The 14,560-nt window shown below is 35.0% G+C and overlaps 3 protein-coding genes across 6 annotated transcripts; 1 reads left to right on the top strand and 2 right to left on the bottom strand.

The window, feature by feature from the left end:
* Positions 1–91: 91 nt before the first annotated feature.
* On the bottom strand, positions 92–3,733 carry LOC120259000 (calcium-dependent protein kinase 29-like). The gene is made up of 8 exons (XM_039266513.1): positions 3,069–3,733; positions 2,448–2,571; positions 2,220–2,363; positions 1,977–2,129; positions 1,438–1,553; positions 1,186–1,353; positions 888–1,118; positions 92–362 (listed from the first exon to the last, which is right to left on the bottom strand). The coding sequence occupies exons 1-8, from the start codon at positions 3,564–3,566 to the stop codon at positions 180–182; spliced, it is 1,617 nt and encodes a 538-aa protein (XP_039122447.1). The 5' UTR covers positions 3,567–3,733; the 3' UTR covers positions 92–179.
* Positions 3,734–5,090: 1,357 nt separating this feature from the next.
* LOC120259001 lies at positions 5,091–8,115 on the bottom strand. 4 transcript variants are annotated; one of them, XM_039266515.1, is made up of 7 exons: positions 8,008–8,115; positions 7,175–7,237; positions 6,948–7,022; positions 6,544–6,849; positions 6,255–6,337; positions 5,615–5,705; positions 5,091–5,464 (listed from the first exon to the last, which is right to left on the bottom strand). In XM_039266515.1, the coding sequence occupies exons 3-7, from the start codon at positions 7,000–7,002 to the stop codon at positions 5,343–5,345; spliced, it is 657 nt and encodes a 218-aa protein (XP_039122449.1). In that variant the 5' UTR covers positions 7,003–7,022; positions 7,175–7,237; positions 8,008–8,115; the 3' UTR covers positions 5,091–5,342. The 4 variants fall into 4 exon arrangements, with proteins under 4 accessions (XP_039122449.1, XP_039122450.1, XP_039122448.1 ...); XM_039266516.1 differs by having other exon boundaries at positions 8,049–8,063; XM_039266514.1 differs by lacking the exon at positions 7,175–7,237.
* Positions 8,116–9,502: 1,387 nt separating this feature from the next.
* LOC120259223 (protein farnesyltransferase/geranylgeranyltransferase type-1 subunit alpha) lies at positions 9,503–13,747 on the top strand. The gene is made up of 5 exons (XM_039266793.1): positions 9,503–9,892; positions 11,003–11,112; positions 11,224–11,344; positions 11,871–11,966; positions 13,086–13,747. Exons 1-5 carry the CDS (start codon positions 9,659–9,661, stop codon positions 13,518–13,520), a joined length of 996 nt encoding a protein of 331 aa, XP_039122727.1. The 5' UTR covers positions 9,503–9,658; the 3' UTR covers positions 13,521–13,747.
* The last annotated feature ends 813 nt before the right edge of the window (positions 13,748–14,560 follow it).

Genomic DNA, 14,560 nt, shown 5'->3' on the forward strand with positions numbered 1-14,560 from the left:
TTGTGTGCTGACCTGATGTTCCTGGTGACTTTCTTTGCATCCGTTATTAGTGTATTACATTGTAAAAGAATTAAATTCCTTTTTTTTAAAAAAAAATTTAAGAATATAAACATTTCCATTATAAGTCAAAACTAGAACCAGTTTTTAGCAAAGCCAGTCAAACGCCATTCAAAAGATGGTTAGCAATCAAGATATTCACAAAAGTTCTCAGTGTTTCGTTGATTGTTCGTATTCCTGCTATTGAATAGCTTGTGGCTGAGTGTTTTAAGCACCGCGCCTGAGATTTGTCGGGAAGCATTCTTCCAATTAGTTCCAGATGTCGTCATCATCAACTCAAATTCTTGATAACTTATACGACCATCCTGCGAAGAATTGAAAATTCAACAACTATTAGTATGAAGTTTTGAGGAGTCAATATAGACTGTTAAGATAATGTATCATGCTTGTATCTGCAGAAAATCTAAATACGAATGAAGTTTCGAGGAGTTAACATCGACTATCAAGCAATGTGTCATATTTGTATCTGCAGAAATTTTAAATATGAATAGAGTTTTGAGGAGTCAATATAGACTGTTAAGTTAATGTATCATGCTTGTATCTGCAGAAAATCTAAATACGAATGAAGTTTCGAGGAGTTAACATTGACTATCAAGCAATGTGTCATGTTTGTATCTGCAGAAATTTTAAATATGAATAGAGTTTTGAGGAGTTAACATCGACTATCAAGCAATGTGTCATGTTTGTATCTGCAGAACTCTAAATATGAATGAAGTTTCAAGGAGTTAACATTGACTATCAAGCAATGTGTCGTGTTTGTATCTGCAGAAATCTAAATATGAATGATGGTTTCAGATCATAAAAGAGAGGACTGTGAAATTGACAATCACCTTGTCTACATCAATGTCGGAGATGATATCCTGGATCACCTGCTCATTTGGACCGCGATCACCCTCTGTTAAAGCTTCTCTCAATTCATTGGTCTCAATAAATCCACTTCCGTCTTTGTCAAAGTAGTTGAAAACTTTGTTAAGGTGTTCTTCACTACTAATTTTCCTTAAATGAATGGAGACGGTCACAAACTCCTCGCAGTCAAGAGTTCCATTTCCATCTGTATCGGCCTGTCATACTGATGTTAAAAAAGTCCATAAAGAAGACTCGAAAGGATATATTTTAAGTATTACTCACTGCTTCCAGTAACATTTTAACTTCTGGCTCAGGAACAGGCTGTCCGATTATATGGAGACCCTCTTTGAGTTCTTCAAATGTTAGGGTTCCATTCTTGTCAGTATCCATCATGCTGAACATCTTCTTGATTCCATCAACTTCCTCTACTGGCAGATGGTCTACAACCACCTATAAAGAACAATTTGAAGTATCATCAGGACAAAGATTTATATTTAGCAAAGAAGCCTAAATTGTAATAAAGTTTGTACATACTCTCAAAGCTTTCTTTATGAACTTGTTCATGGCTGAGAATTGTTGGAGCCTAGCTCTGACAGTTTCGCCAAGTGAAATATCAGGAGCTGCATTTGCATTCTTCAACCAAGGATGGTCTTTACAAAGAAAAACAGGAACTTGGTTAGTTCTCTAACTTTGTTCGACTCATATATACTTTATATACTTTCCAAAGTTAGGATAGTTTAGACGTTCAAGAAACAAGAACTAAGTGGAGATAATAAAACTTTGATATTCTGTAACAAATTAAATAGGTTTTCAGCCTCAGAAGGAGAATGCATAAGATTGAAAATTATGCTTAAAAGAAGAATGTCACATTGGCATGGGCAAATCTCAAAATTTGGGGTGAAATAGTCAGCAAGATTTTTAGATAATGGAAGGAGAACCATAAGAAAGAGTCCATAGTGCATAGGTAATGAGACTCCCTACACTTCAGTTATATTGTTTGGAGAAAGCAACTGTTAAAGTGGCATGTTGAAAGAAATGCTAAATGACATGCATGTAGAATAGAAATAACATACCAAGTACTTCTTCAGCTGTCAAACGGGTATAAGGATTTGGATCAAGCATTTGTTTTACAAGATCCTTTGCGTGTTTAGACACTTTAGGCCAAGGTTCCTTATCAAAATTGACAACTGACCGGATAATTGCATGTGCAATTCCCTCATCAGTTTCTGCATTAATTAAAACACAATGTTCAGTAGAGAACAACTTAAAAAATACATTCATGCTTTGAGGCAATGAATTGATACACAACAATATACCTGCCCAAAAGGGTGGCACTCCGCACAATAAGATGTAGAGAATAACCCCAGCACTCCACACATCTACCTCTGGTCCATAATTCCTCTTCAGAACTTCCGGAGCCATGTAATACGGACTTCCAACAACTTCGGTGAAGCGTTCACCTACAATTATATGACAAATACAGGTAAATTTATGATAACTTTCGACATGTTAATGAAGATACTTTTGATAAGATGCAAGCCAACCAGGCTTGAAGAACACAGATAGACCGAAATCAATCGCCTTTAATGGAGAATTTTCTGATTGGTTTGCAAACAAGAAGTTCTCTGGCTTTAGATCTCGGTGAATCACCCCACACGAGTGGCATAGCTACAGGAAAGCACACATATCAGATTCGAAGTCTAAAAAAGATTGCAGAAATGTTTATTATTCTAGGATATTCATTAATTTCCAACATGTCCTTCGAAACGCTCATTTGATTATATATTTTCAAACCATACATTGCATTACATCAGTGTCAATTTCATCTTCTCCGCCATTCCATTTTCAGAAGCCAGCATCTAACAATTTCCTCTAAATCATTCTTGTCAAAATAAAGTCATTCATGAAAATTGCAGACAAACAAACCCTATCATAAAGAAAGAGCAAAAAAACAAAGGATTTTGCTAAACATATGGTCAAGTTCAATCATTCACAGCTTCTGAAATCCTATTGATTCCCAAAAACCACAAGGAGAAGTTCCTCATTGAATCAAAGCCCTAACTAAGAGTCTGACAAATCAATCAACCAAGCAAAAGAATGATCCAAGTTAAATCACCAAATTTCCCAAATTTAGTTCTCATAACAAGAAGCATTTCATCGAATACCTTGACGACCTCAACGATGGTCTTAGTAATGTTGGCAGCAGCACGCTCAGTGTACCTCCCACGCTTGACAATCCGATCAAAAAGCTCACCGCCTTCGCACAACTCCATAACGAGATGGACAGCATTGGCATCCTCATGAACATCCTTAAGCTTGACAATATTAGGATGATCGGGCAAAGAGGCCATGATCTCCACCTCCCGGCGGAGGCAATCGGCGTCGAGGGCGACACTGAGCTTCCGTTTTGAGATGCTCTTACAGGCGAGAACCTCGCCAGTGTATGTGGCGATGCATCGGCGAGTGACGCCGAACTCGCCACGGCCGAGCTCAGGGCCGAGTTGGTAACGGCGGTGGAAGTCGGAGGGGGAGGAAGGGGGGGAGGAGTTGGCGGCGGAGGAGTAGGAGCTGGAGGAGGAGATGGAGGGGAGGCAACGAAGGCTCTTTGCGCGCTTGAAGAACAAGTCTTGGGTTGATGAGGATGCCGAACAGCAACCTCCCATTAATGCCCTAATGCCCTAATCTCTCTCTCTCTCTCTCTCTCTCTCTCTCTCTCTCTCCCCTGCTCCTAGGGTTTCGAGATCGAGATCGAGATCGAGAGAGAGAGGGAGAGAGAGAGAGAGGGAGGAGGAGGGAGGGGTTGGGTGAGAACGGTTGGCCGTTAGTTTCTCTAGGGTTCCCGCCATTTTTTATGGAGAGATGTTGGGAATTTTTGTAGTTATACCCCTTGAGAATTATGTAATTGCAGATGTGTGTGTGTATATATATTTGGAAATTATAAATAGTTTTTTATACGGTGTGTTGAAAAATATCATTTTATTTTTTAACTTCATGGAGAAAAATAATAAGTAATTATCCAGGGTTTTTTGCAAGATGAACGAGTAGGATCATAAGAAAGAGCAAGGGTGTGATAAACCCCGACCCGAGTGAGTGAGAGTAGGGGCCCCGCACTACACACATAAATGACCTGGACCACCCCTGCATCATCACTTATGAAAGGATTTTTAATGAGGGACCACTACTGAATAGACTCGCTTTTAGTAAGTCGATTATACGGTGGGTTGCGTGATGGAGCCCTGGAGAAGTGGCATAAATAAATGGAGATATACATGTGTGTGTTGATTTTTTTATAAATTTTCTTAGAGTTTACTAGTAGAAATTGGGATGAATAATTGTGATTGACTGAGTTCCTGTTACGGTCATGAAATGACAATTCAAATCAAAATATGGTATAACTCACTTTTTACTTGAAAAAAAAGTTGAAAGAGAAAAAAAAAAATGTAGGGATAAATCAGTGCATGAACACTATTCATGGAGAATAAGTGATTGTCTGTCTATTGGTTTTTTATAAATTTTTTAAAAAAATACTAGTAAAAATCGAGATGGATGACTATGATATGTTACAATCATGACGGTTTCACAGTGCAACTATTTATAATACTGTACATTCCATTCTATACTATTAATTGCACTGTTAAAGCCATTATGTATCACCGCTATTTAAAGATTCAATCCAATGACTAGAACCTCTTAACGGTCATTCATTAAAAAAAAACGCTCTCTCTCTTTCTCTCTCTCTCTATATATATATATATATATAAACAGAGGGTCTCTCTCTCTCTATATATATATATAAACAGAGGGGAAAAAATTATAGTGGTGGGTATAAGAAAATATATAACATCTTGAAAAGACAATGCATCAATAGTAGTTTTCTACATTCAAACAGTAATGAAAGACAAAAAACAGACATTGCACAAGAATATTACACAAGATTGTTCAACATTATTCTTGAGCAAGTATTAATTAGAAAAGTACACATATCAAGCATGGATAATTGATGGGATTAGGCTGTGGATTTACCATTCAAGAAGGATTGGAAAAACTAATGTTGCTATTCATTAACACCATAAAAACCACTTACTGAAGTACTCACTCCATTCTTTTTTTATCTGTCGTGAATAACCGAATCTCACATACAAAAAAGTTAATTATTTCACGTAATTTAATAAAATGAACAAAGGGAGTATGTTAATTGTGAAGAAAAACCCACACAAAGCCAATATTTACATGGTTCACTGAATTTGACCTAGGGCAGAGAACAAAGAGAAGTTTTACACTAACAAGATTCAAGGATAAGAGAACTATTGAAAACCCTGCCCGCCACAACACAGGAACATTCATGAGTGTTTTCAGACATGCTCAGAAAGTAACATAGTAGAAAAACAATTAGATTGATATGTTTGCATACATCATACACCTAATCTAATGAAATTCATCTATCCAAAGACAATATCACTGTCGTATTCTTCTTTCAGCTTCATCTCGAAAGTATGGTCAGTGTAAGGGAAGTAATTATCAAACTCAGGTTCAAGAGAAACATCTTCAATTTCTTCATTGCCTGAAAAAGGTAATGTCTAACAAATTATTGGGCGGTTACTTTTGCAAAATGGTTACGGCAATTTATACAGCTTGAGTTGTTAATTGAACATGATCTAAATATGACTGTGAATCACAGGTAGCATGGTGCAATACATTGTAATAAAGGAACCTGAATATGAGCAATATCTTGCAAAAGGAGGATGCTCCTCTGGCTCAAGCTGCATTTTCAAGAGATCCATGGAATCATCCAGCTCCGCTTCCTGAGTTCAATGAATGCAAGTAAATTCATCATTGAACAAAGAATCTGAATTTTTTTCAACAAATCAGGTTTGCTATCATTAGGGTCTTGATATACAGTTCCAATATCCCTTAATGCGTGATGTGGAATGGAAGAATACTTTAGAAAACTTTAGGCTAGAAAGATAGAGGTTAAGTGCCAGAGTTTTAAAAGTTAATTGTCTGACCTAGCGTCATTTGACCTTGAAAATTTATGCAGCATCAATAATGAATACAAATTGATTTGATGAGATAGAGTAAGAACAAAAAAAATAGTATGTTAAATATGAGATTGAGTGAATCTCGTCCAAGCAAACAGATCATCGTGTGAAACAAATCCCATGCACAATTTATAGATACAGAAAGCATCCAAAACAAAACAAATTAAAGAAAAGAAAGAAATTTCTCCACACGTAATTGCATGAAAATAAAGAGGATGTGCGCCACAATCTGTAGAAGCAGGAGCATTGTCATATACAACTCAGACACACTGAAGCAAATACACTATCAAATGGATCTCATTAGCTGCATACCTCATGTGGCATTCCAAAGCCATAGGCCAGATCCATCCACTCACGCAATGAAGACAGTACAGTCTCAACTTCCTTTCTTACACCTGAGTTGAAGAAACATGGAGCACAGTATCATATATCGAATTAAAATATATGAATATGCCAAGAAAAAAAAATGACTTTCAATGACCAATAGAAAGAAGGGTTCACTTGCCACCGACTGAAAAGAGCAAAATTATTTGCCACCCTCATTTCTGAAAATCAAGGGCGTGGCAAGTAAAAAACTCAAAAGAAATGGAGAGTATATTACGTTCTTCCATGTGCTCCTGTTCTTGTTTTCGTTGATCATTTCCTGTAAAAGGTATCTCCTCAATTCCCTCTTTAGCCCATTCCTGGCAATGCTTGATTTCCTCATCTGTCAAGAAACTAGTCTTTGATGTATTCTTGATGGTCCCGCCATCATGTGCCTTAGGCTTCTCCTTCAATGTGGAGCCTTTTGTTGGACCTAAAGGTGCAGGTTTGCTAGCTTTTGAAAGATCCCTCAGAGCAACCCTGCCTTGACTCTTAGTCCTCACAGTCTTTGACAAGTCAGTTTTTGCCCCCTCAACACCTTTTCCTAAATTACAGAAAATTCAATCAAATTTATCCCACATAGAAGGATAATACGCAAAATATACTACAACGCATCTCATGAATGATGACAATGACTGATACCTCTATGAATTGGTAGGTTTTCATTCTGAATGGCTGCGGGAATATGAGAAGCCATGACTACTCAAGTTATTCTTCCTGAACCAAAAATACCAAGAGAAATCAGAAACTTCTTAAATCAAGAAGTAAAACATAAATATCTTGTCGGCTAATGCATTAATTTATAAATTCAAAACACATAGTTACAAAGAGATCAACATACAAGAGACAAAAATTTGAGTTCAACTTACACATGAGTTAAGGATTGTTCATACCACCCTCTTATGCATATGGGATCACAAAAATTAATGTATCTGAGAAAACAAAGTACACCAAAGCCATGTACAACCATGCAGTGGAAGTTAGTGTTATTTTAATGGATGCATTTAAGTACTAAAAAATAACTCAAGTTGGTATCATGAACTACTCTAAAACCATGTGGAATCACTACTGCTTTCTCTACATTAAAAAGGAAATCAGATTTATAAATTCTCAAGTTAACTGAGCCTAAGCAAACAAACCCAATCATGCTTGATTTAAGCTTGCTTAAAATTTAACCTAAAATCTCAGCTCATCCTAGGATTTTTATGCAATCCATCAAGCCTAAAACAATACTTATATTAGAGCCTAATTCAAAATTTTTGATCATTCATCCGACAAAATCAAATACTAGTTATTGACATGCCATTTTCCTTACAAGAATTCAACATTGGTGTTAATTTATCCATATTTTTCATGCAGAGAACAACAAAGCCACAATTTTTTTCTTGGAAAACAAGCATCTGAGCCTAAAATCAATCAAATCATAAACTATCAAAGTAGTTAATTTTTCTCCATAACAAAAAATTCATTAGACCAAAACCAATAGCAGGATTCACCATCGTCTCCAACCACCACAAACCACAGGATACATCTAAACTTTTCTACGAGAAATTGGAGCCATGAACAAGAACTACATACTAAATTAGATCAAATAAGAACAAATCTCATCAAAAACCTAGAAAAATAGAACAAACTAAGAGTGCGAAGTATAATCTTCAACTAAAAACCACAAATCAAGGGAAAAAAGGTTATAAATCGAGACCACGAGATCAGTTATCGAAGGCGATGGTCTCCGTCCTCTACCTCGACGGCGTTGCGAACCTGAAGCTCTTCAGCGACCTCGGCGGAGTTTGGAGAGGGAAATGGGGGGAATGGAGAAGAGCGGGTTAATAATTAATTTTTAGGGTTTTACCTTTGAACCCCTCAAAAGTTCAAAATTACTTGTACTCCTTGAGTCCTTGACTATCTAAACTTAGAAGCCCTTGCTATGAATATTTTCCTTTCAATTCACCCCTTGTTATTCATGGATAATATATTTTAAAAATTAAAATTTTATACTCTCTCCAATCCTTTTATATGTTCATTTTAACTGATTCACGCAGATTAAAAAAATTGAGTAATATTAATTATTATGTTTTATCAATTTTAAAAAAATTGCCTCATTTAAAAACTCATCGAGATTTCATTAATTTTTTTATAATTCTATTGTATTTTTTATTCCCTCTCTCAAAATAGTGTTTTAGTTTTTTTTTAAAAAATATAAAAAATATAGGGTATAATAAAGATAAAGAATAAAGTTGAAAAAAAAACCTATTTAATGCTTCATAGATTCTCTAATGATAAAAAAAATACTAATAAAATGAACAAATAAAAAAAACTGGAAGGAGTAAGTTCATGCAAGGTAAGCACACATGTGTGATTTATCTACATCTCATTAAAAAGATATCAAAAACTTATATTTCATATTATAAAGTTGGAAAAGATCTAACTCGAAAAAAAAAAATCATTAATTCACCAACCAAGTGAGCTTGTTTATGTAGTATTACAAATTCTTTCATAAATTAATTAAAAATTAACTAATTTTTGGAGATTTGTTTTCTTATGGAGTAATAAAAAATAATTTAAGGGAGGATTATGGAAAATGTTCTTATGAGGGTGTTCTTTCGAATAAATTTTTTTTTTAGGGTGTTTTCCAGAAAAAAGTTCATCCATGAGCAGGGGTGTAAATAAGCTGAGCCGCATCGAGTATTACCAAGATCGAGCTCGACTCGTTTATATTTTCCAAAGGCTCGAGCTCGACTCGAACTCGTTCGAGGCATGTTTTTTATGCTCAAGCTCGACTCACTAAAAAGCTCGAGTAGCTTGAGTTTGGCCCGTAAAGCTCAAAATTAATTATACTCAAACTAAACTCAAAAAACTCAAGCTCATTTAAGCTCGATTAACCAATCATTTTCAAAAAAAATATAAATAAATCTAATATAATTCATAATAAAACTCCAAATTCAACTCATTTTCATTATATTCATAATAAAATTTCAAACTTTAAATATAACTAATTTAAAATTTATTTAAGGTTAAAATTTAAAAATTAGAATGACGTGGCTTATATATTTAGATATTTTTATAATTTAAATATAATTAATTTTTTAATATTTTATATATAAAAGTTTATTTGAGTTCACGAGTTGAGTATTTTTAGGTTCGAACTCGGTTCATCAAATTAAATGAGTAACTTAAACTCGGCTCGTGAAAAATCCAATCGAATTCGAGCACCGGCTGATCTCGGGTGGCTCGCGAGCAGCGCTACTCATTTACATCCCTATCCATGAAAGCTAGACTTTCCTTTTCATCGTATTCTTCTCTCCAATCGCGACTCCGATTTCCCCTCATCCTCGCCGGAAAGCCTGATCCCGATGTCATCCGACGACGGGGAGGAGTGTCCGCCGCTGAGCCAGCGGCCGGAGTGGGCAGACGTCCGGCCGGTGCCGCAGGATGACGGGCCCAATCCGGTGGTGCCCATCCATTATCGCGAAAACTTCAGAGAAGCCATGGATTACTTCCGTGCAGTCTATCTTGCCGATGAACGCAGTCTTCGCTCGCTTAATCTCACGTCTGAGGTCATTGGTTTGAATCCCGGCAACTATACTGTCAGTTCTCTCTCTCTCTCTCTGCGATGCTGTCTATCTTGTTTTTCTTTTGGTTTTCAGTGAATAAAAGCTGCTCTTTTTTGTTGAATCTTGATTGGTATCTGTATCCTTGTAAATGTTGTTTTGTTGGTTTGTGTAGCTGTTGAGAGTTTGAGAATTATGAATTTGGTGGAGATTAAGTGCATATTAAGCTAGATAGCAAAAGATCAAAGTTCTTCATACCAGGATTTTGTTAGCTTCTTTTTGAATGGTCAGGGATGTGAGATAAATTGGTTGTATGGTCTGTCTTGTGTGAGTCTTTGGTCTTTGGTTTCTACGCAAACAGAGGTTTATGAAAGATTGAAAATGGGGATGGTTTATGATCTTTGCCCTTAATTATCCAACATGGTGAAAAGTTGAAACATTTTGAAGCTTGAAGGTTGCCTTAAAAATGTGATTTTGATAGCTTTCTGCTTGAAATTATTCAATTTCATGCTTGTCAATTCTCATCTTCTTCCCAGCCCTATGCCACCTAAATATATGGTATCATTAATTGTTTACGTGTGAAGGTGCATTCAAAACTCTGGATTTTTACCACTCTGCCTTGCGATTATGTGGTTGATTAGACAAGGCAACTCATTATTGGTTCTGATTCTCTTCACTACTTTTTCTAACATGCTGTTCTATTTTGTTGGTTAAATTTGTGGCTTTACAGAATTTATATTTGTGTTTTTTCTTCTAGAAAATATTATGCTGTCAAAGGAAATGCAAAGTCAATCCCTCGGCTAATGTAGTGAATTTATTTTTTAATGGAGTAGATATTTCTATCCAGTTGGATAATTCTTTCTTACTTTCATCTGAAAACTATAATTTCCTCTAACCTTATTTGATATCTCAGTATTTTTTTTTTTTAATATTTATGCATTCTTTCATACTGTAATATGCTTTGCATTACTAAAGGCAAAACTGAGTATCATGGTTTTTTTCTCCTTTTCTTACTGTAATTTTTATTATGTAGAAGATTTTGTCTGGTTTGTTTTACTATGGTGCTCTCTGCATAAATGAAGTTCCTTATTCTTTAACGTTGTTGGAATTTTTTTTATCTTTCTTTATATTATCTTGTCTTTGTAGGTTTGGCATTTTAGACGGCTTGTACTTGAGGCACTTAATGCAGATTTACATGAGGAGAGGGATTATGTTGACCGTGTCGCTGAGCGTTTCCCTAAGAATTACCAGATTTGGTATGGGCACCATTTGTAGTGTCAATGTTGTTAAATTCTCTGTGTAATTGGTAGCCTAGATGTGCTCTTCTATTAAGTTTGCAAATTTGACATTTGTTTAACATTGTATAGGCATCATCGCAGATGGCTTGCTGAGAAGCTTGGTCCTAAAGCTGCTGATAAGGAACTTGAGTTTACAAAGAAAATCTTCACTATCGATGCTAAAAACTATCATACCTGGTCTCACAGACAGGTGTGTTGCATCATTCATCTATGCTTATGATTCCATTAGCATGACACGTAGTATGAGCATATTGTATTGTCAGTAACTGGTGAGCTGGATAATCTTGACATTCTAATTGTAAATTTTGGATTTTTTGTTAAAGTCATCTTTTTTCTTCTAAGGAAAAAAGGAAAATCTAAAATTGCTTCAAATTTTTATTTTTTATTTCTTATAAGACTGATTGCAATGGGCATTGGTTCACTGATGAGATGGCTAGTCTGCTGTATCGTCAACCCTCTGTAGCATGCCCCTTTGGATTTGTGAGCAATATTTTTTTAATGTGCAAAGGATACACCTAATTTAAAGGAATGAATTTGAGTAAAGAAATCTGATAAGCTATCAGTCTGTGTAGCTGTATTTGCCTCTTAAATCCAGGAAGAGATTTAGATGTACATATTTTAATTCTTATTTGGAAATGAGAGATGATCAGAAATTGATTTAGTTTTTCTGTTGCAATCCAAAAGATTCTAAGTTTAACTCTGAAACTTTCCTGCAGTGGGTTCTTCAGGCATTAGGTGGCTGGGATGATGAACTTGACTACTGCCAAAAGCTGATTGAAGATGATGTTTTTAATAATTCAGCATGGAACCAGGTATATTTAGGCTGAAAATAACTAATTTTGTTCTAGTTGATCTTTGGTTCTGGCTTGCCACTTTGTTTCATATACACAGTTTTCTATACCAGCGAAACTGATGTTTCACACATTATTAGAAAGTCAGGCCTTTTTCATGATTTAAGAAAGACAATTATGTAGAGACTTTAGGATTGAATATGCAGTGGATAACATTCTTTAATGAGTTGAACACACAAGCGAACTTGTACAAGGCATTGATAAAGAAATCTATGGGTAACTCAGGAATGTGCATGTTGCTTGAAGATGGAGTTTAATTGTTAAAGGTTGATTAAATTGAGTAGATGCCATTTTAAGTGATTCAAAGCATCAAGCCTTTGTAGGCCTTTGTGAGTAGTATTTCTCTGTAAGCATTGGACGACAATATGTATGGTTAGAAGAGAAAAGGCTGCTGACTTGGAATGTTTGTATTATATCATGCTAAAATAAAAAAGATTTCATTAGTTTGGATATTTTAATTCCGCTCATATCTTGTCTGACAGATGAATGGGGGATTTTTTGTGGTTAGATAGGTAAATAGTATTTGACACTAGGTCATCCAAGGCATTAAATATTTTATTTGTTTCACTTGAATATGCATGTGAACCTTCCATTACAAAGGAAAGAAATGTCTGTTGGGAATTCTTATCATAGCTTATAAAATTTGAATGACTTAAAAGCCTTGTGTACTTGACATAGCCTAAAGTCTTTTTGCGCCTGCTAAAGTCTGTATTTGAGGTTAAAGCTATAAGTGTAACACATGAGCTCTATTCTTGTTCATTTGTACTGAATGATTGCTGGAAAGTTCAGAGAGCAGAAAGTAAGATGAATTGATGATACTTAACAGGGAAAAAGAAAGAATAGATTATCACCATTCTTCAATATGTGCATATTCTTTTACTGCTAAATGGTGGGATGTTAGTGCATTACTTTTGGATTACTACTTGATGTGTTCAATTTTGTGCATATGTTGTTAAATAGTAAACAAGTAGCATGATGTGTAGAAAAAGAATGTGTTTTTTGCTTTTTTGAAATGCAGTTCATCTTTTCTGAATATGTTTAAGAAACCATTGCTGACTAACAAGGATTGATTTGTGCTAGAGGTACTTTGTCATAACAAAATCTCCCCTTTTGGGCGGCCTGCAAGCAATGCGCGAGTCCGAAGTGAGTTTTGCCATCAAAGCTATTCTCACTAACCCGCAAAACGAGAGCCCATGGAGATACCTTAGAGGATTATACAAAGGTGACATCGAACAACTCTTAAGCGATAATCAAGTGCCTGAAGTTTGTCTGAAGGTGCTGAAGTCTGGGCGCAACTTCCTGTTCGCATTAAGCATGCTTTTGGATCTTCTTTGTTTCGGTTTTCAACCAACTGATGAATTCAAGAGAATTGTCAAAGGATTGACAAATTCAGAGTCAAGTTCCTCAGATGCTAATTTGGCAACCAGTGTTTGCAACATATTAGAGACCATAGATCCTTTGCGAGCGAACTATTGGGCATGGCGCCGAAGCACTCTTCCTTCCATAGTTTGTTGAAGCGGCTACACTCCAAACTCCAGCATTTCGACATTTTATCACGGTTGTTTTCACCGTCTCAGATCTTCAACTGATTGTTGTTGTTAAGCTTATTTAAGTACCTTCATATGAATACTGAATAGTTCATGTTGAGAGAGATGGTGAAAATACTCTCAGATTGTTGCATTTGCAGTATAAATTATCTGTCCTATTTTTAACTGTTTATTTCATTGGATAATTTTGGAGTTTCGATGTTTTGAACTCGGGATTTTGAATTATAGTCAAGTAAAATCTAGCATGGTTGAAATTTCGTATTTGTGAATATTTTGTCCGTAATTTTGACTCTTTCTAATCAACCACCCTCAAATTTTTATGTATATATTCAAAGTAATTTCTATTTTATCATCCAAATTTTATTTTATTTTATTTATTTTTATGTATGCGGGTGCGTACTTGCTTACATAAACTTCATTTTTATTTAATAGAATATAAATAAGTCATTTGTCAAGAGCATGCATGGATGTAGAATTACTATCTTAACATATTCGTACAGTTATGTCGTCATCTTATTTGAGCCAATATTCAAACCGGTTTCTTAAAAAAAATATAAACACCTTACTCTATGCAGTCGATCTATTGTTAATATACACAAAGGTTATTAGTATAACCATTCTATCATTCCATAAAACTTTTTAGATTAAATTTTAATAATAGAAATATATATATATATATATATGAGAAAACAAAAAACAAAAATTTCAAAAGGGACAAGTTAACAGTTACCCATTTTTATAGACGTATATAAAATTTATTAATAAAATATTTATTGTTGTTGTTGTTATTTAAAATAAAAATTATTAGTATTACAAGAAAAGCCTGTAAGTTAATTCATATAATTCCTAGATATATTTTTAAACCATATGAATATATAAGAGAATAAAAAAATTTTATTGTGGAACATAAACAAATGTGATTTTTGCAGGAGTATGTCAACATTTACCTACTTCTACAGTGGTCTATAACCATTTTTACTAAGATATTAATTACTATTTTAAAAAAAA

This window comes from Dioscorea cayenensis, chromosome 4, assembly GCF_009730915.1.
Source record: "Dioscorea cayenensis subsp. rotundata cultivar TDr96_F1 chromosome 4, TDr96_F1_v2_PseudoChromosome.rev07_lg8_w22 25.fasta, whole genome shotgun sequence".
NCBI lineage: Eukaryota > Viridiplantae > Streptophyta > Magnoliopsida > Dioscoreales > Dioscoreaceae > Dioscorea > Dioscorea cayenensis.

What these genes read in the sequence shown, in the direction of transcription:
- LOC120259000 (XM_039266513.1), bottom strand. Translation starts at nt 3,566, where the DNA reads ATGGGAGGTTGCTGTTCGGCATCCTCATCAACCCAAGACTTGTTCTTC. An exon ending in CCATCGTTGAGGTCGTCAAG is followed by an intron (nt 2,572 to 3,068) that starts GTATTCGATGAA and finishes GCTTTCCTGTAG; the next exon opens with CTATGCCACTCGTGTGGGGT. An exon ending in TTAAAATGTTACTGGAAGCA is followed by an intron (nt 1,119 to 1,185) that starts GTGAGTAATACT and finishes TCAGTATGACAG; the next exon opens with GCCGATACAGATGGAAATGG.
- LOC120259001 (XM_039266514.1), bottom strand. Translation starts at nt 7,002, where the DNA reads ATGGCTTCTCATATTCCCGCAGCCATTCAGAATGAAAACCTACCAATT. An exon ending in AAACCTACCAATTCATAGAG is followed by an intron (nt 6,850 to 6,947) that starts GTATCAGTCATT and finishes TCTGTAATTTAG; the next exon opens with GAAAAGGTGTTGAGGGGGCA. An exon ending in AAGATATTGCTCATATTCAG is followed by an intron (nt 5,465 to 5,614) that starts GTTCCTTTATTA and finishes TACCTTTTTCAG; the next exon opens with GCAATGAAGAAATTGAAGAT.
- LOC120259223 (XM_039266793.1), top strand. Translation starts at nt 9,659, where the DNA reads ATGTCATCCGACGACGGGGAGGAGTGTCCGCCGCTGAGCCAGCGGCCG. An exon ending in TGAATCCCGGCAACTATACT is followed by an intron (nt 9,893 to 11,002) that starts GTCAGTTCTCTC and finishes TTGTCTTTGTAG; the next exon opens with GTTTGGCATTTTAGACGGCT. An exon ending in ATAATTCAGCATGGAACCAG is followed by an intron (nt 11,967 to 13,085) that starts GTATATTTAGGC and finishes GATTTGTGCTAG; the next exon opens with AGGTACTTTGTCATAACAAA.